The 27,690-nt window shown below is 36.4% G+C and overlaps 1 protein-coding gene across 3 annotated transcripts in view; it reads left to right on the forward strand.

The window, feature by feature from the left end:
* CPEB4 (cytoplasmic polyadenylation element binding protein 4) overlaps nucleotides 1-27,690 on the forward strand; it is a 62,706-nt gene that overhangs the window by 6,405 nt on the left and 28,611 nt on the right. For 2 of the 3 annotated variants that reach the window (XM_058546214.1, XM_058546220.1), the window contains exon 2: nucleotides 11,079-11,160. In XM_058546214.1, coding sequence (XP_058402197.1) covers nucleotides 11,079-11,160 — 82 coding nt within the window. Of the gene's footprint in view, nucleotides 1-4,872; nucleotides 4,944-11,078; nucleotides 11,161-27,690 lie in introns of those variants that run through there. The other variant, XM_058546224.1, reaches the window with a different exon arrangement.

The following is a 27,690-nucleotide window of genomic DNA, read 5'->3' on the forward strand; positions in this document are numbered from 1 at the left end:
CAAATTTCCCCCTTTTTGTAGAAAGCCTTTTAACTAGGTTTAATTGCTTTTCTGATGGAATCGAAACTTGGGTGGGGTAGAGTTTTTGTATGATTTTTTTGTTGTTGTCTTCAGAGATGCCATGGAGTATGATGAACACATTGTTCCACCATCTTTCAGGAAAAACCTGTTTATTGCAAGCCTAGTGAATGTGGTCGTTGCTAGTTGCAACTAGAAAGATGCTACTTACTTCATGAGTTTAAGCTTTTGAGAGGAGTCCTTGTTGGTGTTCATGAGAAAGAAATGGAAAAAGTAGTATTGAAATTAACATATGCCTAGTTTGAATTTTACAGTCTAAATTTATTTTCCTTATGACTTTTCTCTATCTTGCTATATAAGGAAAATAAGCTTGAAGATCCACTATCAGATTTTTTAGCACTATATTGTACATTGGTTTTTGGTCTCATCACAGATAATGTATATAATGTGTTTCTTTTTAAGGCAGAAAACCCATAATGGGAGCATTCATTTTAATTTTTCTTGACAAAACTCATTTTATTTTGTATTTAATTGTTCAAAAGAATTATTCTTGCAGAATTCAGATGTATTTTTACCATGATGAATTTATAGTAATATATAATTTTTTTTACTTCAAATTTAGTGTAAAGTCTTATCAGTTTTTATATTATTGAAACAGAAGGAGTTCCACTTTCAGGTTTTTAGAAAATTCTTGGTAGATAGAAAGATAAAGGTGTAGATCCTATTTTTAATCAGTTTCTGAAGGTGAAACTTGAACAATTACTGAGAAAGGCTATTTTGTGAGCCAAGAATGCAGTAGAGTGAAGCACAGGCTCTGGATCCAAACAGACCTAAGTTTGACTCTGAACTCTAATTAGCCTTGTGACCTTGAGCAAGTTTGGTAAATTCAGGAAGACAATACCTCATCAAGATAATAGTACCTAACAGGGAAGCGTTATTGTATGGTGCCTTAAGTATGTGGCCATATTAGGTAGCTTAACTTTTTTTTTTTTAATTTAAAATATGGCTCTCTAATATTGAGTAAAATCATGAAATTAAAGTAATTAAAGTAATTACAAATATAGCTTGGGCATCTATGAAAAATTTTCAACAGTTCTTTGTACTGCTTATTTTATACACTTTACTTCTCAAAGTACCTTTTGAATAAGCTAGATACAACCCAGGACAAATAAAACATTTAGCAGAATTATCAATTTTCTTGAAGAGAAGTTTTATAATTATACCTAAACTTTCACTAGCATTGGCAGCCTGTTTCTTTTGGTATTTTGAAGGATGTTGTCTATAATTGTTATTTTAAGAAATTTATAACATTTGATTGCTTTTGTGTACATTAAAGGAGACTGTATTTTAATGGAGAATTGGTGATTTTTTTTTTTGGTAAGAGATAGGAAAAGCTACCATAGATCTGAATTGGGTATATTTTAATTTTTATCCTGGAATTGTTTTTTTTTCTTTTGGTGAGGAAGATTAGCCTTGAGCTAACATCTGTTGCCAATCCCCCTCTCTTTTGCTGAGGAAGATTGGCCCTGGGCTAACATCCGTGCCCATCTTCCTCTACTTTATACATGGGACGCCCGCCACAGCATGGCTTGATAAGTGGTACATAGGTCCACGCCCGGGATCCCAACCCAAGAACCTGGGCCACCAAAGCGGAACGCGCGAACTTAACCATTACGCCACCAGACCAGCTCCTGTTTTTTTAAAATATTTTACTTAATTTATTTAGCACATACTTATTGAGCACTTGCTATGTTATGGATGGACTAGGCACAGGACTATGTCTCATAAAAATTGTTTGGATTTTATTTATAATGTATAATAAGATAAGCTAATCTTTAATACTGAACTTGCATTTTTTTCTTATTATAAACAAATTAGCAACTAGCCAATAGTTTCATTTCATTTTAATCCATGAGCTGTTTAAACTTTAAAGCAAACTAACAGATTCAATCTTAGGTATAACAAAAACAATGTGTAAATGGCATTTCTAAATATTTTATTAATGGTCACTTTTATAAATATACACTTCTATAAGCTACCTTGTACGCTTGTACACAGTGTGTGCTTATTTAAATTTTGTGACAAAATAGTACCACAAAAGGCAAACTTTATCATAACCTCTGGGTAGCTGAATTCAGGTCCCATTACATGTCAAGGAGAAACTCCATCAGCTACTTCTAAGTCCTCTCTCATGTTTACAAACTGAATTATTAAAGTTTAAAGCCTTAAGATGTACAAGTACTTTTCTTATTGTAGGGTAATTATATTGGACAATTTCTATTTGCTGAATATTTACCAGATGTATCCCAATCATCATTTTTTTCGTAGATCTAAAGTGAGTTATAGTTAATTCCACAGTATTGTACATTTTAAAGCCATACTTATATTTAAATATTATGTAACATACTTCTAATAATAGTTCTTCCAGGTTTTTTGAGGAATGCATCTAGTGCTAGTCAGTAAAATAGCTGTTGTCACCTTACTGTCTGTAAGAATCTTTTAAGAAAAAACCTCAATATAAGAACATTGCTACTCAGAAAAATCTCCTAATTATAGTATGGAAGTCAGATCTAGATTCCAAATACGGCTCTGCGGCTTGTTAGCTATGTGACCTAGGGCAAGCTGTTCAACCTTCCTTATACTTCCTTTTCTCATTTGTTTTGTCTCGTCTTTTTCAGGATAAAAATGAAATATGTCTGATATTTGGCCTCCAAAATATTCTGTTGTTATAAGAAAGCAATTCATCAAATAGAAATATTAATTCGAAATCTTGTGAATAGCACAATTTCTTAAAGTGTGAAAACCATTGCATGACTGGTGTGTGGTGATTTGAGCTTAATTTTAAAGAAGAATTTTATAAAAAACTATAATTTTTTTAATAAAGTCACAGTACTTAAATAATAGTGGGAATCAGACTGGATGATTCTCTCATTTTCTTGAACACTGCTGAAAAATTTAGTGACCAACAGTTTTTTTATTTTTTCTCTTTTGGTCAATTTTTTTTTCCCATGTCTTAAATTTCTTATTGTGGAAAAATTTAAACATATTCAATAGCAGACAAAATAGTATAGCAAACCCCCATGTACGTGTCACCTGGCTTCAACAATGCTCAGCTCCTGGAGAGTACTTTTTCTTCTATCTTCCTAACCCTCTTTCTCCCCTTTCATGTTTTTTGAAGCGGTTCTCAGATATAGTATCATTTCATCTGTAAATGGTTTAGTATTGGTCTCTAAAAAATGAGTCCTTTTTTTCCCTTAAAAACAACAACAAAAAAATTTTCTAGTTGTTTTTTCAAGAAAGATAGTGAGAAACTGAAGCAAGGCCCACATTCCTACTGCACCTGCTCAGCCTGTTTCACCACTCAACCTGGTGCTGGTCTCTAAGGAAACCACTATTGGCCTCATCTCCTCCCTTCTGGGCGGGGGAAGGGTGATGGTGGTCACGTGGCCATGAGAAAAAAGATCCAGCTAAAGCACCCAAGCATCAGCTGGTGACCAAAAATTTGGGAGGCAGTTGTCCAGTTTTCCTCTCTCCATTTCAGCCTTCTCCCAGGTTCAGGCCTCTGTGGACGTGTGGGAAGGATCTCTGAAAGGAGGGAGAACAGGACAGGACTGAGAGCTTTCTGGTTGTATTTTTGTCTGTTTGTATGTCTGTTTTTGTTTTTTAAGAGGAATTTAGAGGTTTTAGGTCTTTTGTGGGCCTTTGGACTGCATCAAACTTTTTCATCTCTTGTTCTCTTTCAACCCACAAATGTTTGATGCTTTCAGTGGCCTGTGTGCTGGGAGTACGTGACCAAGGCAAACGGGCTCCTTCTCCTCAGGAAGGGTAGCGTCTGGTGACCTCTTGCTTTGTGCCTGAGTGTTGAGAAATTCCTTGTGCTCTGGAGACTCTGGAGAGCTAAGGATGTGGGATTGGGAGCTGTGAGAGCCCAGAGAGGCTGAAGCTGGGCACAGGCTGCTTTTTGACATTGCTCTTGAGGCTCCCGAAAGAGCAGAGATGTCATGAGTTACAGGACACAGGCCTCAGTTTAGGAATCAAGATTGTGCCTTTGAGTGGACCATTCTCTCTGCTGGCTCTGGACCCTCATCAGGCCCAGCAGACATGAGGCAGAGGAACCCAGACAGCCAGTTAGCAGCCAAGGACAGAGGAATGGCCAGAAGGGTATTTATGACTTCATTCCTTAGGGCTGAGTTTTAGTAGTATTTACCTGCTTTCTTTAATGATCTCTTGCCGTGAATAGCTTATTAGGTAGGAGAAATCTTATACTGATATTTTGGGGTTCACAGATTTTGGCTCAGTTTGATTATCTCTATGAAAATGGGCTATAGGAAATAGCACAGAACAGCTGACTTATTCAGATACAAACAATACCTAATTTAAAATGTTAGTGTTGGGCTCTTTTGCTCTTGCACCGAAAAGAGAAGGAGCAGAGGGAATGTTTATTGAATGGGTCTGCTAACTGCTGGGCATTGTGCCTGGGTTGTCACATACCTTATCTCATTTCTCCTTACCACAGTTTTATAAGGGAGGTGTTAGCCGCATTTTGCTGATGAAATCAAGGTTCAGAGAGGCTGCGGAGTCCAGATCATCTGTCTAGTAAGTGGTGATTTAAATGCAGGTCTTAGAATAGATTTTATTTATTTCTCTCTGCCAGGCAAAGTGAGAATGAACAAATAGTGAACAAGAAGAAGGGGTCTATTGATCCAGGAACTGAGTAATCAAGTCTAGACTGCCAGTTTGTTTTTTTAATACAGATAAGTGGTGACAAGAAATGTTTACTACTTTAAGGATTTCTAATGTTCAAAATGAGTATAGCGTATTTAGTGAAGATGGAATAAAAGAAAATTTTCTCAAAGGCTTTTTGGAGAGATCTGATTCGTCAGTTCACACGAGAGCAAATGGAGCTATTGATTGATCCAATCAGGGTAATACACCAAAGACATTCTTTCATTTAGTTATAGTTGATTATTCTGTTCGGGAGCATTTGGTAGCCTAAGATCGGTAAGATTCAGCCTTCATTGTAAAGTGGTCATACTGAGAAAGTACTGACTGAAGACGGAACCTGCTGAGAAATATGAGATGCTACTAAATGTGGTTTCTCCTACTTCAGATAACTACCTCTTTGACTTTAACCTCTGACACTTGTTCTCTGCATTCAGGCCTGTATACAGTGAAGGATTTCATACCTTGCAGGTGTTAATAGATTGAAATTTCTAGGTCACGACAAGGCTCGTTTAAATGCACCGCTTTTCTGAGCTTCTGTTCTGAAGTCAGACTCTACCACTTACTGTGTGACTTTGAAGGCAATTAGTTAACTTCTCATAGCTTCGTTTGTCTAAAATGGGGTTGATAATTGTACCCACTTTACATGATAGTTGTGAGGAACTAATGTATGTAAATCATACATAATTCATATAAGATGGACAACACTGACCAGGAGGAACATGTTAGCCACTTTATTAATGGTGGTGACAATGATGATGGACTTCCTGTATGCCACTCATATGCTACAATCTGTGGCTATGGAGGTGAGTAGAGCTCGCAGTCCAGTGGGGGAGTAGCCATAACAGCGCTTGTTACTATCATGTGGGATGTCAGCATGCTAGGGGGAGAGGGAGGAAAAGGGACTTGGGCCTGCACAGGGATGTGAGGGTTATCTGGAAGTGGAATCTTGAAAGTTGACAAGATAGTCAACTTTTGATGTCTGTGGGCTTAAATATTTAATCCAAGAAGAATATTTACATTTTGACAAATCTTGGATTAAAACTCTCATAGTTACTTTTGATTAATTATGGGCTCTACTGGCATCTCAAACTTCCTATTTATTTTGGCACCTGACCCATTGGCATAGACTTTCTTTTCAAAATATTTTCCTTTCCCTTCTTTACCGGGGAGAGTTTAAGCCTGAAAAAGAAATTTCATAGGCTGATACAGATATGTAGCAGTGTGAGAAGTGACTATCACAGTAATGTCTATCTTTATAGAAAGAATGAGTAAAGGGAGTACCTCAATTTTGGCTTTGGTTCTTAATAGTGTGATTACATTCAATTAATTACATTTTGTGTTTTAGACCTAGTCTAGTAATATCAAAACATTCTAACTCAAGTATAAAAGACAAGAACCAATAATAGAATGGTTGTGGTGCTTGATTTGTCAAAATTGAACTTGATTGTAATCTTTTTCCAGGTTATGCATTTTAGAGCTTGGGAGAGAGGGCTTTGTTTTGGGTTTGAAAGCAAAGACCTTCTCTTCATAAGGAGACCTTAAAATGGTCTGTTTAGAATATTTAATTAAGCTGTACTGCATCATGGCTGGGCAACCAGGATGTAACTACAAATCACACCCCCAAGTATCTAATGAAGTTAACCTGTTGAATGGAATTGCTTAACTTAATGGTCCGCAAAGTGTGGTCCTTGGCTTCACTTGGAAACTTGTTAGAAATGTGAATTCTTGGACCCTACTCAGACCAACTGAATGAGAAACTTGGGGGGTGGACCCACTAATCTGTGTTAAGACCTCCAGATGATTCTGATGTACTCTCAAGTATGAGAAACACCAGCTTAGATTATCCATCCGGATGTTAAAGAAAAAAAAAAAAACCATGAATGATGATTTTGGTTTATGACATAATTGCATTCTAATTGTTCTTTCTGTTAGTAATAGACCAACAGGTTCATGTGCTTCTTGTGGCTACTTCTGGAATGTTATGAAAAGCTATGTCATCAGTATATGTTGATATAGGTCTTCTATTTTGCCCTGACAGTCAGGATTATTCATGTATATAATAAAAAGATGGGTCCTGCTCTTTGAAATAGTAATTTGTTTTTTCAGAAAGTTATTTTCATCAACTTTGATTTTCATAGTGGCTTGTATGGTTTTTCCTTTAGAAATTGTCCTGTGAAGTAGAGATGACAGAAACTGAAACCAACCAGTTACTGACATGAACTCAATATATTAAATATAACAGTTAAGATTACAAAATAAAATGAGGTCTAAGCATTGTAATCAAGTTTGCTTTGCTGAGCCTTGAAAATAATTGGTGCTCTTTTATTTTCATTCATGATTATTAAGCTCACATGTTCTAGAGTCAGAGGCCTGGGTTCAAATTCTGCCTCCTCCACTTACTTGACATTGGTAAAGTTATTTAATCACTCTAACCTTCTGTTTCTTCATCTGTGAAATGGGATAATAACTGAACATACCTAATTGTATAGGATTTTTGTGAGGAATAGATAAGATTATGCATGTCAAGCATTAGAGCTGGATAAATGTTAGCTGCTGCTATTATTATGACTATTACTACCACTTCTACTCCTGTCGAGTTGGGGCTTCCTAGTGTCTAATGCTTGTTCCATTGATTGATGCTGATGTTCCTATTTTGGTCATCAGCTCATGTTCAGTCAAGAAGAGCTGTCACTTAACAAGGTTTCTATTTTAGAGTTAATTTACTTTCTGGGAAATGGATCCTAGAAAATAGATCAGTGGTTATTATATTCGGCCCAATTAGCAATCCAAAAAAGGCAAAATTGAAGAATGAAATATGGAAATCAAAGCACTCTTGATCTGACACTTTGGTTGCTGGGTAGGAAAATCAGCATTGTCTGTGTTGTTCTTATTCTTGGGTTTATTTGTGTCTCTACCCCTCCACCTAATTCCTAATGGCACAGACACTTACTCTTTTTTTTTAATTATACATTTAAAATGGACAGAAAAGATCAGTGAGGGAGTAAATCAAGTATGATAAACTTTGGACCCTCCCTGAGAACAGAATGTACTTGACAAAATATGTGACTTTTGAAGTGTTTGAATTACCAAAGCATCATAGGAAATAAAATGTTATACAAATGTAAAATAGTTTATAATAATTATAATTGCTAATAAGTTTAGATTGTGGGGAGGAGTAGATATTAGGCCAGGGTTGGCAAGAATGTGGTACCTTTGCCATTGAGTCTTAATGCCTTGCACTTAGTAATCATCAGCAATCGTTGAGACCTTGTTTCCTTCTGAATCCGTACAATCTGTTTCCATCTGAAAATCCTTCTCAGCACATTGCATCTGAGAGGCAAGACCAGTTGATCAGAGTTTGTATATTGGTATTTGTCATCCTTGTATTAAATCATGACAAATGAAAGGAAAGTTAGTATAAGTGTAAAAAGGATAGAGAGTTGTTTTTCTTATCTCATAGCACATTGCTGAAATTTTTAAATTTCAGTTAGCATTTTACTTTTAATGTACTCCACCAATGTGAAGTCAGTGGTTGTTATTTTAGCAAAAATCTTTATGTTCCAGGTCATATGCTGGGGAGGAGGGTATGAAGTGGCTTTGCTAAATTCCAGTACCACATTTAGAGACTTATAGGTAAAAAGGAGCTTCTTTACTTGCTAGAAACATCTGTCATAAAACAAACCAAAAAACACTATGTAATATTCTTTATCAATTGCTTCTCTTTGGTATTCTCATCTTTTGGTGATTGGCAAAATGCAAGTTCTGGAAGTTCACAAGGTTGCTACTGCTTTAGTTACATAAAAAAAAATAATAAGATGAGGACCCCCCATCCATTACAGTTATTTTGGCAAAAGAAAACCTGCAACGCTGTAGCTAGAAAGGGGAAATATAAAAATAAACCCTAAGATAAGGAAGTAGGAGAGAAGAAATATTTTAACCATTTAAAAATTACTTGAAGGAATTCATTCATTCGTTGATTTAGCAAACATATGCTTACTCTCTACCTGTGAGATCCTGTGTGAGGCACAGTGTAGAGAAATGTAGGACAAGACTTCTCAATTTGTTTCACATCATGGCACACATAGAAAACGATAATATTGAAACAGAAATCATCTGCTAGGGAGTTCCTGCCACATCGGGCTGTCTGGGCACTACTGTGGGCTGAGGAGATGAATATCTCGGCACAGTCACCCTTTGGAGTTATGTACAGTGGGAACATTTGATGTGAGACGTACTTCCTGCCCTCAGGAAGCTGGCAGTCAGAGAACATAGGCAAGTGAACTGAGACACTGGGAAGTACTGCCTCCAAGACTGATTCATTGGAGATGGAGATAGTGGGTGGCCCAGTGAGGAGTGTGGTTCATAGTCTGCTGACAAGAGGACAGATCAGCTCCTGTAGAATGAGATAGTGTGACTTTGTATTAACATCTTTCTCAAGTTATGCCTCAAATCCACTTTGTTTCCAAAAGAATATGCATTAAGGGTTTTGATTTAATTCAGTGCTTGAGGTAAGGAAGGATAAAAACAGAACAGTCTCTCCCTTTTGTGAATGCTAACCCTTAGAAATTCTAATTCTGGCCAATCTCCTCCTGCCTCTCTATAGACCGTGTGGAGGAGGTGAGGATGACTAGGAAAGAATCAGGAGGAAAAGTGGGTAAGATGTTCTAGAGTGAGTCATACCGGTTTTGAGCAGCATAGCATGTTAAGCATGTTAAGCACCAGCTCTCCAAACCATCTTCATCCCCCCACCCCCCCCCCCCAAAAACTGTAATAGTCTCTACTTTAAATATTGGATTATATCCAAATGTAACTGCCCTTGGACTCCTCAAGTTGCAGAGGTAAACAAGTTTGTGTCATAAAACAATTCACTTGGTGAACATTACTGAATGTCTAGGTGGTGAGGTGGGGTCAGGAGGAATGGTCCCTATTTCAGGGAAGTTTAATAATAGCACTGGGTGAGTGGTATTGTGGGAGGACGGAGGAGAAATGTCAGATTGATCAAAAAGTGCTCTCTCTTGAGTGGAGGACATCCTCTATCAGCCTTAAGGTTCTAGAAGTTATCTAGGAAAGTAGAAAAGTGAGATCTCAACGTTTTAAAAAAATGGGGGAGTAAAATTAGGTGAATTTTTTTAAAAAGCCAAAGCTTTGAGTTAAAAAGTGATGTAAGAGAAAACATAATTGAAGAAAAGGTTATATAAGCCTTCTTCTCAAATTCCTTTGGAAGCCCCTTTTTCTTTAATATTCTTGCTGTGGTCTTTGTGTGTGTACATGTTTATTCTTAAGATGAGTCAGAAACATGTTTTACTATTTCCTTTCAGAATTTAATTTGAAAGTGTTTTCATCTCCTACTTTTCACTTAATCAAGCTAAACTTTAATTTTTAGTTATCGCTAGTACTTTTTATCCAGAAGAATGCCAGAGCAGTTGGGTCCTTGTATATTTTAAGATTCTTCACCCACTCTTGAAATGCATTTTGTTAAGCCAGAGTTTAGACCAGCAGTGTTCTCCACACCCTTTCTTCCTTTTAATTTTAATGAGAAAAATCAAGAATACTTTGCCACTTAGTGGTCTTACAGACATTTGATGACTGTTTTCAAACCTTGGGTTGTAAAAAAATACAGCTATTCTAAATAGCACATGTGGATGCCACTTGACTAGATAACTGCTGGAACAAGTTTGGAAAGCTTTGCCATGTCACTGCAATATTAAGTGTCAGAGAAAGACTATGAATTTTATTTTTACATTTAATGTCCTTAACTATATGGAAATTAGTTTTAATTGTTTCTGCTTTATTAGTAAAAGTAATGTTTTTATTGAAATTATTATTAGAAATCAAATCACTCTTTGCTGAGTCCTGGGTACTTACTTTTGTGGTTTTGATGTTTTCTAAGTGTTAAAAATAACGTGTAGTCCAGTTATCCCTCAGTATCTGAGGGGGATTTGTTCCAAGACTCCCGCGGATACCAAGTCCCTTATATAAAATGGCGTAATATTTGCATATAATCTACGCACATCTTCCTGTATACTTTAAATGATCTCTAGATTACTTATAATACCTAATGTAAATGCTATGTAAATAGTTGTTATACTGTATTGTTTAGGGAATAATGACAAGAAAAAAAGTCTGTACGTGTTTAGTGCAGACACAGCCATCCATGGTTAGTTGAATCCACAGATGTAGAACCCGCCCATACAGAGGCTGAGTGTAATGTGCCTTACACAGAGAGGAAGTAAAATTGCCACTTTTTGATCTGTGTCCTATCGAATGCAGCTTATTGTCTTCTTTTATAATTAAATGCTATTTTAAAAGTGGTTTGTGGCTGTTTGTGTTTACAGGATCGTCCCAGGACATTTGACATGCACTCACTGGAGAGTTCACTCATTGACATAATGAGAGCTGAAAATGATTCGATTAAAGGTAATTTTTAAAATGTCGCTATTTGATTTTAGTAAATAGTTAAAAATTTGTATTACCTCCGTGATCTGATGAACAATATGGCAAATATTATGGATTCATATTTGTATCTAGTCAGTTCCATCAATTCTATACATGTACCTCTTTTTGTTAAAAAATCAAGACATATTTGATGGACATCCACTGTAGGCCCATCACAGTACCAATTAGGAAAACTACAAGAGTATTAATTGCTAAGGGTGAGCAGTTAACTGAAAAGACACGAACCATACACCTCATTTTTTTATATCTCTGGCAAAAACTGCTCAGTGCCTCAAACCTGTATGTCTGTCCACCCATGACAGTGACTATACGCTAGAAAGAGTTCAAATGTTGATAGATTTTTTGGCCTAGTTTCACATTTTAAAAAATGGCCAACAGTTTCAAAGTTAAAATGAGATTTTGTTGTTTTACGTATTATGTTAAGAAAAAAATAGTGCTATTACTACTTGGATTCTGGCTCAATTCTATTACTAACTAGCTGTGTTGTCTTGATTAAGACATTTGAGTTTGACTAGGCCTCAATTTCTTCATCTTTATAATAAGGAACTTCGAATCACCCTTATAATAAAGGGCTTTTAATGAGGAGCTTTAAAAATAAAATGCAGATGCCTGGGTCTCATCCCAGGTGTGGGGTGAGACTTGGCATGTTTTTTAATGTCTCCGGTGTTGCTCACATGTAACCAGGATTGAAAATTACCAGACTAGATGTTCTCGAAGGACTCTTCCAGCTGTGATTTTATGAAAACTACCCCACAAAATAAAGTATTTTTCTGCACAAAAATCTCAGTTTACTAGAAAGCAGAGGGCTTTTTGGTTTTTTTTTTAAGTAATTTGAAATGTCTGGTATATTTTATCATCCCACTTAAGTTGTTGGTTCGTTCCTTCATTCATTCACTCATTCATTCAGTGTTTGTGAGCCTGCTTTCTGCCAGACACAGCTTTGCACTGGGGTCAAAGTTCAAAGGCAAACAAGCAAGTCACCCTGTTGTTTCAAGTGGTGACCAGCAGGGCCTAGTTTTCCTTTGAGTTTGGTTTATCATATTACAGATGCAGTAAAACTCTAAGTATTTTTCAACAGACCAATAATGGTAACTTTTTTAACAAGGAAAGCTTTTTGAGGTCTGGAGAGATGAAAAATAATATGTGAAAAAATACACATCCATCTGATGAGATAACTTTGAAATAAGAATATTTTGAAGGTCTTTACAGAATTCCTCATGGAACTCTGATGGATGCCTCTAATCCGGATGCATACTCTCTTTCTGAGGAAAGATGAGTTCTCAGAACTGGCTTTCTTTTTGCCACTTCTTAGGACTCTGACTTTGGGTAGTCCTTCAGCCTCTTCAACCCCTTTTTGTTTTCTCATCACAAAAATACGGAGAGTCTAAGGCCCTTTCTAGCACCACAAAAACTGCACACTCTTAAAAAGTAGCTAAAGGAGAAATCAGAATAAGGTCTGTGGATTGTACCAATGTCAGTTTCCTGATTTGGTACTATAGTTACGTAAGATGTTACCATCTGGGGACACTGGATAAAGGGTTCCTGGAATCTCCGTACTATTTTTTTGTAACTTGCTGTGAATCTGTAATTATTTCAAAATTACAACTCAAGTACAGAAAAAATAGCTAAAGGACATTTGTTTGTTCTTAATGTGTTTGATTCCTTCAGCAATCTTTTTTTTTTTTGGAGAACCTCTTATGTACTAATACTAGGGATGATAAATAATTAGAACTCATTTTCATGAGAAGTGCCTATTTCTTTTATCAGAGAAAACACAGTTTACAAACAGCAGCAGATATAAATAATTTATTATGTGATGCTTCTAAGGAGCAAGGCTCTAACTAGTCCTTGGGTTACATATAAAAGTTTGCACACCTTATTCTAACAGGATTAACAGTAGCATTTTTTTGGTTGATCAGATAACAGCCAGGACATCTCTCTCAGGTTTATTTCCTCTCTCCTAGTTTGTTAGATTATTGTGTCCAGTTCTGCGTTTATTCTATCTTTCCTTTTTAATTTCTTCTTACCAATTTTTACCTAAATTAAGTTTCTTCAGGCTAATTCTGTAGGGGTAATCAAAATTAAGTTTGATAACAGAAAAAATTAAATCTGATTAACATAAAGGTTTTATAAAATTGTGACTTATAAGAGGAAGTATGGCAGAATGGAAAGATCATGGGTTTTGGAGTCAGAAAGATCTGAATTTAAATCTCCATTTTGCTGCTACAGTTTGTGGTGGTTTGAGGATTAAATACTATGATGTATGTATAAAATCCAGCATACTGCCTAGTTCATAGGAGACACTCAATAAATGCTATCGATTATTACTAAACATCTATTAAGTCTGTTCTCATGCTTATCAAATGAGAAAGCCAGTTTCAATTTAAGTTTAAGTGCCAAGGTGACTTAAGTATATTAAATGAACTTTGTGTATTTTTTCCTTCAAAGAGCAATAAAGAATTCACAGGTGAGTTCATAGTCCTAAAATGCCAGACTGTAGTTATGCTTGATTTTTTTTTAAGCCAAGATGATGAACTTTATATCACTGTAGTCTATCGCTACCAAAATGTAGTTTTTGCTCAGGGGAATACTTTATTTCTTGTCAAACTCGCTTCTGATTTAGATAGCTGTTAGGAGAACTATGCTTGATTTTAACAGTGGTTCTATTGTGAGATTTTGTTTAAAGGTGATAATAAAAGTTAAATATCTTTAAAAATATAACACACTATCCTTTTAAAATAAGTATACAAAACCTGCTTGTCCATTTTGAAAATAAATAAATCGCCTCTTCATGTGCTCTGCTTCTTTAGAAACAGAGAACAGAAAATGGGCATTAATTCTCTGAGACTGGTAGAGAATCATATGCCTCTCAGAAAAAGAAGTATAAAATATAAAAATTCAATTAAAAGAATTAATTTGAGAATTGTTTAAAAAAGACTCTACCATATGGAGGCAAATTTTATATTTGGGCTCATTTTATCTTAAAAATAATTTCGTAAACTATATTACAAATGACCTCATTCATTTTTATCTTTCATTTGCAATTCCTCATAGAAATGTGATTTGTGTGTATGTATTTAAATAATAAAGGCTAAAATTAATGGAAGAACTACAAGTTGAATGAATTGATATGGCTATATTATTCATTTAAATTAAAAAAAAAAACAGAAAACTGAATTTGCATTTTCCTTTTGGGAAAAAAATTTTTAATATATTTGAGTTTAAAAATTTTATTTTTGCCATCAACAGACAAGATGCTTAATTTGCTTAGGAACCTTCACGTATAGTTTTTGAGTTTTTTTATGAATGTGTTGTTGATTCCAACTGGCTTGTTGGAAACCTTTTATCTTTTTTTTTAACATTTTAACAAATGTGCAAAAGGGGTACCTAGCCTTAATTTCATAATTTATATTACCCTTTTTACAGTTTATTTTTCAATAGTTTTTCTAAGAATTTTAAGGCTGCTATCATTTTCTCCCTGTACAAAGGTCCTCCCTCTACCTTATCTCCAAGGCCTTTCTCTGACCAGCTGGAATGCCTGTATGTTATTTTTATCCGCGAAATTGTGTTGCCTTCTCCGTAACCAACGCCAGTGACAATCTGCAGAAGCTCTTCCCCAGAGACTGATTTCATTTCTTTACTGCACACCCAGTCTCATAAGCTAAGACCCTGCGCTACAGACCAATTTTGAATTTTGATCTCCCAGGTGGCAGCTTGTGCATTGCTACAATATTATTAGGCTTATCAAGTATTTTTTTCACTTGGACAGAAAAATCTTTTACTATTGTAGATGCTCAGATGATTATTTGGGGAATATTGTGTCTTACTGTTATTTGTGTTTTTTATCGACTGTGAAATTGGTCCTTATCTTTTAGAAACGGAGCAGCATGAAATAGATTAAAACCAAACGCGAATACATCTGTTTTCGCCTTCTGAAGCATAGGTTGGACACAGTGAAATAAAGATTCATAAAGCAGTATTATATTCAGTGTATAGTAGGAAAGACCTCTGAAGACTAAGGAGCCTTTTTTTTCTTTCCTGTGTGTGAAGGGAATAAAGGAATATAGATGCAAACCAAGAATTAGTCGTTTATGGAATGGAAGCAGAGGGAGACAGCACTGGAATAAAGAGACAAAAAATAGTACCTGAAAATTATCAGATGTCAGAAGGAGTAGAACAATCCACAGTTTCATAATAGTGGTTGAGTATTTTAAATCCTATATATGAAAACAATTTAATATCCAATTTGCTTCATTTCACTAGAAAGCCAAATGAGACAGCAAAATTATTGAGAGAACAAAGGCAATCTGTAAACTGTCAAAACGTTATGGTTGTTCTTCAGATATTAATTAACTAAATTATGAGTCAGAAAATCTTCTGATTTTTCCTCAGAATATTGTGAAATTGGAGTCTTTTTCTCTTCATATTGTTATAGAATGTGTCTTGTTTTCAATTTTTGGAAGGAGGAACTCAACATATCCACCTCAATCCCTCTGAGTTTCAGGCATTTAAAATACTTAATTTGAATGTAAGCAATAATGATTGCATTCAGAAATGCAACTTATTTGAAGTGCCAGTCTTTTACATATCCCCATGGTGCCCAAGAAACCTATTGCATATGGACAGTAAGGAGTGGGAGTATGTTATACAGTTAGACATTACTGCCTCACTTGCTTCGTGCATTCATTTAATAAGAATTTATTTTAAGAGCTAGATCTACTCCAAAAATACTACATATTTAATTCCTGACTGCTGAAGGTATTGTGACCTTGCATTTTAAAATACTTTTGATATTTTTTCTTTCTTTACACATTAAATTTGGGGGCCCTTCCCCCACTATTTTTCAGTGCTGTGGATTTGTTTGAAACAAATGCTTAAATGAGTGGGCAAGTGATGATTCCATCTGTGCCTCTTTTCTTTGTTGCTATGCAAAAGAATTTATAATAATCTCTCTAGAAGAAAATCATGAAACTCAGTTGAAAGTTTAGTACACAAAGCCTGTTTCATTAATTTTATATAAGATTTTCTATGTCACTGTAAGAAAGTGACTGTTGGGATAATTATTTAAATTCTATATCTTTACAGTAGGGGGAGAATGAAGTTAGTGCTACTTAAAAAAAAAAGATACCATAAATAATAACCAAGAAACCTTCAATTTTTCTTTGATACACAGTTCTCTTAATATTCCTATAAATTGCAGTCACGTAGTTCTGTTTTAAAGAACAGATGTATACTAATACAGATGTTTTAGAACAGATGTACGCTGACTTTATGTAGACTGACACAGCTCTAGAAACCTATGAAAGTTGCTGAAAATAAGACTAAATTTAATATTATTCAGTTGAAAATCTGAATTTTGGAGTAAATAAAATTTTAAAAAACAAAAGGAACTCTTACTAAAATAAGTTCTGTTGCTATAACATTAAAATGATTTATTGCAAATAATGGTGGTGGGGGATATAACTTCTTATAGTATTTAACCTTTTTCTGTTTAAATCAGTTTGCCTGTGGCAGTTTGAGTAGTGCCTATGCGCCACTCTGCACCCCACTCCCTCCTCACCTTTTTAAGGGATTAGATGGACACTTTCCTTTAAGAGATATTTAATGGGGCATGGTACAAAGTACCATAAAGAAGAAATTGATATTGCAAACTAATTTTACTCTTTATTTTAATATTTTTAATTTTACCTGGATTCATAATCAAAAGTCTCCATCCAAGTAAATTACCATTACATGGTATCTGATGTCTTGTGGTGAATTGGGAGATTTTTAAATACTACAAGTCTTGAGGATTCGGAGTCCACTAGGCAGCTGCCCTGCAAGCGGGCAGGAGCTTTCCTGAACTGCGCTGGTTCTTTTCTTGCTCTGTTTGGATGATACCAAGTAATTCGAAGCAGCGTAGCAGGGGAGTGGCTGAGGTCTCTGGAGAGTAGAAAATTGCTTTACTTCTAGAAGCCTCATGAGTAATGGGGTAAGGTACATAGTAAAGAATACAATTTAAACTCAGCTACAGTGACCTTTGTGTGTAGCTATTTAGAAATGAAGTGGTTTCCTCTCCTTCTGCAGTCTCCCTTTCCTGGCTGCTGAAATGGAACATCCTAAACAGCCTTTCTCTTTTGCTTGGCTTAGTTGTGCCATAGGATGGGACCCGGGCTTCGTGTTGAGGTAACTTCCTTTGTGAGAACGAAGAGGGCAAAGTATTGGGGCATGGTTTTCGTCATATTACTGGGGCAGGGTGTATTCTGAATTGTGAACCACTGTCTCCTTTCTGGTTTACTTCTGGTCAGGATCTGTTGAACTCCTCACAGCACTGTGTAGGCAGAGTTTACAAAGGTGTGGATTTTGAACAGTGTGACTACACTTTTTCAGATTGGGGATTGCTGCTGTTTTTGGTTTTGTTTGTTTTGTTTTGTTTTTTTAAGAGGAGGAGAGGAAAGGGAAATGTCTGGGAGGATAAAATGTGATGTTTGTGAATGCTGATGTGCTCATAGCATTGGAGTGAAGTCTTCCTTACTCTAGCCTCTGAACTGAAACCAACTCGGTTCATACTGATCGCTTCTTGTGCCTTGTCCAGATCCTCATCTGCCCAGTTTATTTACATAACGTACTGGTGAGTAGAAAGTAGTGATCTTCTGCCCTCTATCCTCCGCACATTTGTGATAGAATACTGACCCTTGTTTTCACTTGTTCTGAAAATCATATAAGCAGTTGTCACAAAGGGAGAATTTGACTTATGTCATCCATGATGTGGGTCCATAATTACTGAAGCAGACCCCTTATCTTAGACCTGAACATTGAGCACAAAGTATCTTCTTTCGAGTCTTTGGAAATTGAGTGCTCCTCTTAAAACCCTGTTGCAACTGTGATTATACCTGGGTGAGAGGTGAGGGTAAAGGAGGGCAGAGGGGAAAATGACAGTAAACTTTTTGTTATTAGAAGGGTAAAGATCCTAAACATTTCTTTATAAGATTCTTTTAACTCATTAACTTTTTTTTCTTTACAATTGTATTAAGGCTCACATATTTTGTAGCTGTTGTGACTTAATTTTGTTTGACACATATTCAAGGCATACATTGGTAAAGGAATAAACTATGTGACAGTTAACACTTAGAAATAACAAATCAGAAAAGAAGCAGCGATCAGGTAGCAAATTAACACATGCTTTTCTGTAATGTTTTACATTTTCACATTAATAATAATAGGTGTTACCATATGGACAGACAATAATAATATTATTTTCCATTCAGAAATGAAATCTGAATGACATTTAAGTAGTAAGGTTTTCAGACTTTGTCAACCGTTTGTAAGTGTTAAATATTAGGGCCCTTCCTACAGTATAAAAAAGTAGAAGGAGGTCCAGAACATTTCTAGAGATCTGTTTTGTTCATGCACCACATCCAAATTAATAATAGTATATCGTGTACCTTTGATGGTGTCACTTATTATTTTTCTCTTTTTTCCTTCTATATAGAAAATCCTATGGAGAAGTGACTTGCTATCTCATTTTCTGACAGCTACTAGAACAGCTGTATATACTAATACCTGCATAATGAAAGCCCTTTTGATTATGGAGTCATACAATAGGGAGTTGTCTGTGAAGGTCTTAAGACTTTCCTTGATCCTGTTATATAATCCTGGAATACATTATTTGCTGACTTTGAGGGAGGGGAAGCAATGCCTGCCACCTGATTCATAGCTGTCATAAAAATATCCAGGATTCTCTTTGCATTCAATTTAGCAATAGGAAGGGCAGAATAGTTGCAGAATCATGCCACAAAAGTATTTCTTCCTGATGCGCATGGAATTTCTACCTGAATATTGTATGCAGTTGATTCGTTTATCAGCTGATATGCCTGATTTGTGAATTTCTCTACCCTCTTCTTATTTTTTCCCCTCGTATTGCCACTGTCTTCACTACCAAAGTTAAAAGAGGGAAAAGAGAAAAAACTCAGTGAATTTTTTGCTATTCAGCAGTAAAAATTTGCAAAAGGAATCCTCTTTAATTAGTTTTAAACTAGTTATTGTTGCTTTTTGAGTCAGATATTGCGATGGCCAGGCTGCGTCTGGGCTTCATTTTGTCTAATTGACTGAATCTGAGCACAGCCCCGCACCAGTGTACTCCATTCTAGGGGAGGGCTGTGCTTCATCCCGGGTATTACCTGGTAACCAGTCAATGAAGAACATTAGTGGAACTCTGAAAGGAAAGCAGTCCCATAAGCTTTTTGGAATCCAATTGGGCGGATGCCAGTTGGTATACATTGGGAAAGAGAAGGAGGAATCAACCAATTAGAAGGCCCTTTTTTAATTCTTGAGAAACCAACAATAAAGTGCAAATCTTAATTCTGAAGAGCGGCCATGATTAATTGAAGTATAAAGAACCTAAAAAAAAACCACCTAATTTCTACTGGCTATAATAGTCCAAATAATAAATGTCTGGCATGGTTAATTAAATAGAAATAGGTAAATCAGCCACTTGATCTCTTTATTGTAAATGATCAGAAGTTGTTAGATTATAACAGACTTTCCCAAATTGTAAGAAATAAAAAAGAGAAGCATTTAGTTAGGATTGTGTTCAAACCCTGCTCTGCCATTAGCAGTTATGACAACTTAGGTTGGTCACTTCTCTCTAGATCTTGGTTTCCTTACCGATAAACAGAGGGATGAACTTAATGATCTTTAAGTTACTATCAGCAATTCCATACAGTCTCTTTGGCATGTTACTCCTAAGTGACAAAATTGAAGATTTTTATAGTTTAATGACTGAAAGTAGCATATGAATTTCATGTGTTTGAGTGTGGCAGTATTTAGTATTGAGTAGCATGTAGAAGGGATATACCAGAAATCAATCAACTTGAGTCAGTTGAGTGAAGACTCTGTGTCTAGACTGCATCTGTTCTTTTTGAGATAGGCCTAAAAATACTATGTTTAGGAAGCAGTTGTTTAAACTTGGCCTCATGAAGTGTTTCTGTTCTCAATTTGTGGACCACAGGCCTCTTCAGCCGTGGGAATTATTTGATAGGCCTGTGAACCCATTAGGACCATGCATGATAGATATGTTAGATGATAGACATGTCATTTATGTAAATGACTGTCTTCCAAAAGCATGTAGATGCTGATGTAATACAATTAAAATACATGAAAAGGTGTTGCTAATTCAGAGTAGCCTTTTATTATTAAGGTTTTCTGTTGTTGTTGTTTTACTTGTAGTATTCACTGGAGTGGGGGTTGGGAGCTTCAGTTGTTACCATGGTGGGGAGCCTCTCTGAAATATTTTGATCAAGGTAGGTCTTAATCATTATGAAAGATTATGAAACACTGCCCTAGAGAACTTCTCTAATTGTTCTGCTTTAATCTCCTGCCGTTAGAATGTTCCCCATTACCAAAAAGAACATAGAAAGGAATTTAATAGAGGAAATGGTGAGGAGGAGGACAGAGAGGAGTGAGGAGGTCACTTACCATATCCTATATTATTTATCTCCACCAAATAGCATTTTGGAGCTTTGTCTCTGACATCTGAAGCTGTCTTTTTGCCCTTTGAGGAGTACGGGCTGTTTAGGCTACATCCGGCACAACGCCAGGAGGCAGGGGGAGCCATATGACAAGAAGGGTGCACCAAGGTGGCAGCCCTTGTTAAGAGGGGAGATAGCCTTCTTTAAGCAGCATGGTTTAGAAATATCATTTTAGCTTCTGCTTATATTCTGGTTCCACAAACATTTATCATATTCCATGTACCAGGTAGTAGTAGATCAAAGAACGCATTTGATGCTGGTCTACGTTTTTCTCTTTTGCGGTAGACCTGGACATTCTGTATAGGAAGCAGTGTTAACAACCAGTTCCAAGTGAAAGGGCACTTACTTCTGATACCGTCTCTCTGATTTTTATTTTGTGCCCCTTCTGAGAATTATCTCTAACTTAAATCCTTACATTAACTTTTTATATGAGTTTTATGGTCTCCATTTTACAGTTGAAGAAATTGAAATTCAGAGAGATACAACAGCTTCTGTAACGTCACTCAGCTAACTGGTACTCAGAGGATCAAGATAGGAACACACAGCTTCTGGCTCCTGGTTCAATAGCTTAGGTATTTACTGTGTAGCGTTTAAGAGCAAAACAAACATAAAAAAAAGTTAAACATTTTTGTCTTAGTATGCTTTAGACAGAGAGTAGGCATTAAAGTTTCTTAATTTCTATTTAGGAGACAAGGTACAGAATTTAAGATCTGTATTTTATCATAATCCTCTGTAAAAGATTCAGATCTCACACCTGCTAGATTCTTATTGCAGGGTGCCTTATTGGGGGTGGAGGTCAAATGGAACCACTGAGGGAGCTTTTCCAAACTGACTTATTCTTTTCCTTGATTCTGATTCACCAGGTCTGTCATGAGACTTGAGCATGTGTGTTCCCAAAGTGATTCAGATATACCGCTCTCCCTCCCCACCCCATCTTCACTCCACTTTGAGAACCACCTTGCATATTTATGCAAAGTCTAAAGCAATGGCAGGCCATTCATACAACAAATACATATCAATCATCTGCTGTGTGCCAGGCACTGTTTTAGGCTCTGAGGATATATCAGGGACTGAAAACAAAGACTCCTGACCTCATGGAGTTTATCTTCCAAATAATTAGCAGATATCTTTGAACAGCCTGTTTATTGTTGAGTTTTGAAGGCTGATAAGTAAGAGGAAGACTCAGTGCCTTAAGTACCAATAGGAGAAAATAGGAACTGGGCCTTTTGAGAAGTAAGAAAAGGTGAAATTAGATTAGATATGAAATTCAAGCACATTCTTCATTAAGCTTCAATAAAGTCAGCAGAATTTATATTAAATAAGTGATTAGAGTTGATAATAGGTGTGTAAGCCAACTAGTGACTTTGCTGGTTGCTCTTTGGGGTTTGGACTACAGTAACCCATTTTAAGAGCAGCTTTTCTCTCTTATCTCTAAAGTTCTCTGTAATTTGCAGGCAACTTAGCTGATAGTCCCTAGGGATTTCATAAATTTGTCTTGATCTTCTTTTATGTTCATGTCAGTACAAGGAGCCATTTCTCAAAATCCTTTTTACCTTGGGTCCAGTCCTACAATTCTTTATGTTTATTCACTGGTCCTTTTAAAATGTGTTTCTTGTGACATGTTTCTTTTAATCAACCTTTTGGCAAGGTAGGAGAATTTTAATTTATTGCCTTGGCTTTTTTCTAGGTTACTTAAAACTTTTCTGTTCCTGTTGCTCTGTTTTTCTACTTTTCTTTCCATTATATTATCCATTTCTTTTTTTTAACTGGCTTTGGCTGGTTTAGTTGGACAAAAACTATGCCTCGTTTTTTAAAGCTTGAAAAAATTGTCATTAATCTCTGGTATCATAATATCCTCTTAAGGCAAGTTATCTTGTTGCTCTGTCCTCTAAATGTAGCATCCAGAGTCAGAAGGCCTCTGGCAGGGATAAAAATAGCCTTCCTGCTTGCTGGTTTGTTGTTAGGTTTACTGGCAGTAGGAAATCTTTTGAATTCCTTAATTGGGTCATCTCTTTGCTAGTTTCTATCTAGACATTCCCTTCTGCCTGAAATTCTTAGATGCTTTTAGATCTTGCAACTTTGCACCTGCCCTGGGTTATAGTCGAAGCCATCCTTCTTTTGTATAAAACCTTCCACAGTCTGTAGAAACATATCCCATTGACTTCACTTATCTTATAGATAAATGTTATTTTCTTTTGCCACTGTTACAGTCTTTTTCAACTACCATATCACAACTGAAAAATTAAATCTGAGCCTTTGGGACAAAAGGAAGATCCTCCCTGGCTTTATTAAAAGGAAGATTTTTAAGTTGAATTTTCAAGTTTTCATTTCCTAAAATACTTCTGCTACTTTGCCAGTTTGGCTATTAAAAAACGAGTTAGGTTTTTTTCCCCTTCTCTCCTCCAGAGAAGAATTATCTCCCTGTTTGTACCCAAGAGCGCTAGCAAACTCTCCTTTCTCTGAAGCTGAAAAATCCCCCAGATGGCCGCTCCCTGCTCCAGGGTTCCAGTGTGGGTCTTTTTTGGCTGAAAGGAATCCTTCCTCTTTCTTTCTCTCACAAGTGGAAAATTCTTGGTTATCTCTGGCTTATAGTTGGAGAGAGAAAAGAAATTAATATCAATTGAGCACTTACTGTATACTGGGGACTTTTCTGGGCTTTCTGCAAAAATCGTCTCATGAATTTCTCACAACAGCCTTGTGAAGTAAATGGAAATACCTGTTTTACTGAGGTTCAGATAAGCTGAGTAATTTGACCTACCTCACAAGATGGGATTGATCTGACTCTGCCCTTTTCACTGCATGCTCCGTGGAAGAGAGACCACCAGTTGCTGCCTTTGCTTCATTCGTTTGTTCAACAGCTATTTATTGAGCACCTTTCTTTGCCCCAAGCTCTGGGGTGCAAGACCCAAAATCTGTCCTCAAAGATCTTGTTGCCCTAGAGGTAGAGGGTTTAGAAATAGGTAATTTAAATATAGTGTAATAAGTGTAAAGGGTGTTGTATGGAGCACATAGGGTTATCTGAACCAGAGAGCAGGTGGCTTGGGGCAGGGAAGACTTTCCATAGCATGTGAGGCCTAAGAGAGAAGGTCCGTGGGCACAAAGGTGGAGGCTTGAATGGTGAGATGTTGGGGGCGGAGAGAGAGGAGGGTGTTCCACACAGAGGGAGGAACCCAGAAGTAAAAGTTCGTGGGTCAGTAGTTTCGAATGCCTGGAGTACCTAATGTGGGAAGGCAAATGGCAGTGAGGAGAGATGAACTGAAGAGATAGGCAAGAGAATTTGAGTATTTTTATAAGCCCTGGCTTTTAAACTGAAAGACAAATCTGTCCCAGAGAAGGGCTTTGTTTAGCCTAAACTTTGTGTCTATGTGTGTGTTTGTGTGTGTGTGTGTGTGTGTGTGTGTGTGTGTAGTTTAAATGGGTCTTTGGGAGACGGGGCAAGACTCTCCTGTTGATGTCAGTTCTGGCCAGTTCCTCCTTCGTGTTTTTTTTTTTTTGCCTAGAAATGTCTTTACTGGAAGTTGGTTGTATCACAGATAAGTCAGTAGGTAGAATAAGGGTACTGATTTTGATTTGGGGAGTTATTTTTAGGGCAATAGAATAAATTATTAAAAATAATTATCTTTATATTATTAAATGATAGAATATATCGAACACATTTTTGTTAGACAAATGCAGAACACATATCAATATGAACTAAGTGTACAGTTGGTATTCAAACTGAATTTATTACACATTTCTTGAGCTTTGCTACACGTTGTCCAGATCCCCACAGTGCCATCTGGCTGCAAGTCTCAGGCAGTTTTGGTAAAAACAGCAGATGTGGGAAGGCAAGTGGTGCACCTCTAAAAAGTTATTTATGGCAGTGTAGCTTTGACTTACCGAGATGTGAACTAAAGGAAATTAGCAGGAGCAGAAGCAGGAGGAGCGCCTCTAGTTAAACAACGACCACAAACGTGTGTGTGCGTATACATGTGTGTGTGTATTGTGTGTATAAATCTTTGATCTACCTTAGAAATGGGCCTAAGCCCATACTTATCTTTTCCCCGTTAGAAATTTTTAGTGGTGTCCACTGAAAATTCCTCCCTTTTCTTTGGAGTATCTAAGATTTTATAGCGTGAGTCAATAAAAAAAATTAGACTTTCACACTGCTTGTCACTTTTTAGGACTACGTGGCTGTATTTTGGACAGCCTTGCAGAATTATCCCCTATTATGGTTCCTTAGCCTGCACCATGTTGCCAACAATGCTGGCATGACTCTGAAAGAGAGAAGGTCATAGCATGAAATCTAATAGCACTGTAGAACATTTGATATTTCTCGGTATTTGTTTGTGTGTTTGAAATGGCAGCATTCATTGTATCATTTCCTGTTGAATCATCAGTAGCAATAGTATCTGGGTTACTTTTTAGAAAATAAATTTTATTTTATCTAATTTTGAAAGTATTTCATTCTAGTGTTTTCTCCTTTCATCTCATTGACTAGGTTACTTTAGTTAGTGTCTTAAAAGAATATGATTGTACATACTTTTCTTTTGAGCACCTCCTCCCCGCAGCAATTCTTAGTCTGGTTAGTAAATATTGGTTCTCTCCAACTTGCAAATGCCGAGCATAGAAGTGCCTACTTGGAGTATGGATCTTTTCTAGGCTGTAAAATTTGGTAGTGTAGTTCCCCAGAGTCACACTGTATCAGTTGCCTATATTTGGCTAGGTTGAGTCATGTCACCAAATATAGTCTCTGCCTTCTGCATGATGTATCCAGGCTTCTGGCTCCAAATGCACAGCTGGCCTCCAGAGACTGCTACTTTCCTGTCATAACATCCCTTAAGATTAGTATTGCTGATCAGGCAGTATTTCTTTGTATTTATAACACAGCCAATACCAAAACCTTCAAAGAATGAATTTTATCCACCAAATAGGTGCACTTGCCTGAAATCCTAATGCCCTCCTTCTCTCTTGAGGAGTTCAATTCTAAATGTACCAAAACATGGGTTATGTTTATAGATAGATGAGTTATCAAAAAACCAGTGAAACGGAACCCACAAACACTGGGTTATATTCAGATTCAGATAGCTCAGTTATTTTTATTTTACTTCACTTTCTTCATTTGTGAAATGCTGATCTTTTAAGTTCAGTGGAATGAGCTCATTGAATGCTTACCTGGTGCCCAATCAGGAAACTCAAGGTACGTAGGTAAAAAAAGCTCTAGTTCCTAAGGGGGCTATTATGTACAGAAGATAAGTTAGCCAGTCGCTGAAATGATTATCTAGGAAGATTGGCTGTTGCAACATAGGTAGAAATAAAATTTGGTGACGTAATCTAAAAAGGGGATTTCCTTTTTGGGAAAGGTGCCCTGGAAAAAGGTGAATCTGAAAGAAAAAAAAAAAAAGATTTGAAAAATACCCTCCATTGAGAACAAAGAAAGAGGGCCACTGCCTCAGATGAGGGAGGAGGGGATTGTCACCAGTCTGGCCATGGAATAGAAAATGCAGAAATGCCGGTGTCAGTTGGCATCCATAGAGCAGAGGGGATATTAGAGCAAACGTGAAAGGAGTGCAAGGAGAATGTGGAAGGCCGTAGGAGACTTTGAAGTCCCATGGCATTTAGAATGGGAGCTCTGGGAAGATTTCCAGAGAGGAGAGGATCTATGTTACCCATAATAGATATCGTGAATGGATGACTCTAGATATTTTAATTGTAGAAAGAATTTACAGAAGGATAGGGCAGGCAGGTTAAGGAAGCATTATGAAAGTTAAAAAAAAAAAAGATTTTTTAATGTTACTGCTTATATTTTAAAATTGAAGTAGAAAACATTACTGATTGGTTAACGAAACGTTAAACCAGAATACACAGATGTATTTGCTACTCAGAGGCCAAAATTGGTTCTAGCCTGACAGGTCTCATATCACAAGACCAGGTCCAAAAAATTAAAAACAAGTCTCACTTTTAGAGTTAAGCTATGAACTTTGCCAGTGATTCTTCAGTGCCCTATTGTCTTAGCAGAAGGGTAGAATTACTGTATTCAGAAGTCTAAAGAGCAGAAAAAGTATCCAAGGTTACCTACCTTGGGGCTGGAGGGTGAGATCACTTTAGGATCTGTGTTTTGAGGCAAACTCTGAGAACTGAGTTAAGGGACATTTTTGTGCCTGTCAAGTTGAAACATTCTTCTTATATCTCTCTCCTTAAAAGGTACCCACAAAATGAGTTTCTGATTAAGGTGAAACTTGATTTGTTAAACTGGGCCAGTCAGTTTGGTAACTTATTTTTTGAATTCTCGTTGTTAATTATCCCTTCCTGGCATCAAAATAAGAGGCATTATAGTTCATATGGAAGAGCCTTGGTTTCGAGTGGAATGTTAGCATTAAAAAAAATTGAATATCTTCTTGGAAATAACAAAACATTTCCTCTTAACTTCGATTAATATAGTAAAATATTTTTGTTTCTCTATGGATTTATATCATGTTTTTAAAAAAATGTTTTATGATAAATAAAAATGGTATGTGTGATAGATCCGTTAGTTCATTGACTAGAGGGTTTTACAGCTATCAAATTGATACATATGCTCCATCACAGAAAATCAGCTACTGCTTTGAGTTAACTGATTCAAAAACAGTACTTACCCCTCCTAAGTTTTTAACAGTTAAGGTCACGTTCTTATTCTAGCATCTCAAGTCTATGCTTTTTTAAAAATATACTTGGGAGAGGTCATACGATCCAGGCTCATAGTTAAAGCAGTTCAGATGGAATTCACTGAATTTGGATACTTGGCTATGTACATTAGCATTAAATAATGAAGCCGATTTTTAGGAAGAAATTGGAATACTAAAATTAATTTTCACCTCCTCCTTCCCCATCTCCATCCCTACCTCCACTCCTTGAATAGGAACAAGCTGAAATTTTAGTTGGAACAATTAGCAACAATAATAAAAACAATCCTTGTATTTGGTTTTAAATTGTAGGAAAATTATTAAGTTCAGATTTTTTTTCA

The sequence above is a fragment of the Diceros bicornis genome, chromosome 1 (assembly GCF_020826845.1).
Source record: "Diceros bicornis minor isolate mBicDic1 chromosome 1, mDicBic1.mat.cur, whole genome shotgun sequence".
In the NCBI taxonomy this organism is placed as follows: Eukaryota; Metazoa; Chordata; class Mammalia; order Perissodactyla; family Rhinocerotidae; genus Diceros; species Diceros bicornis.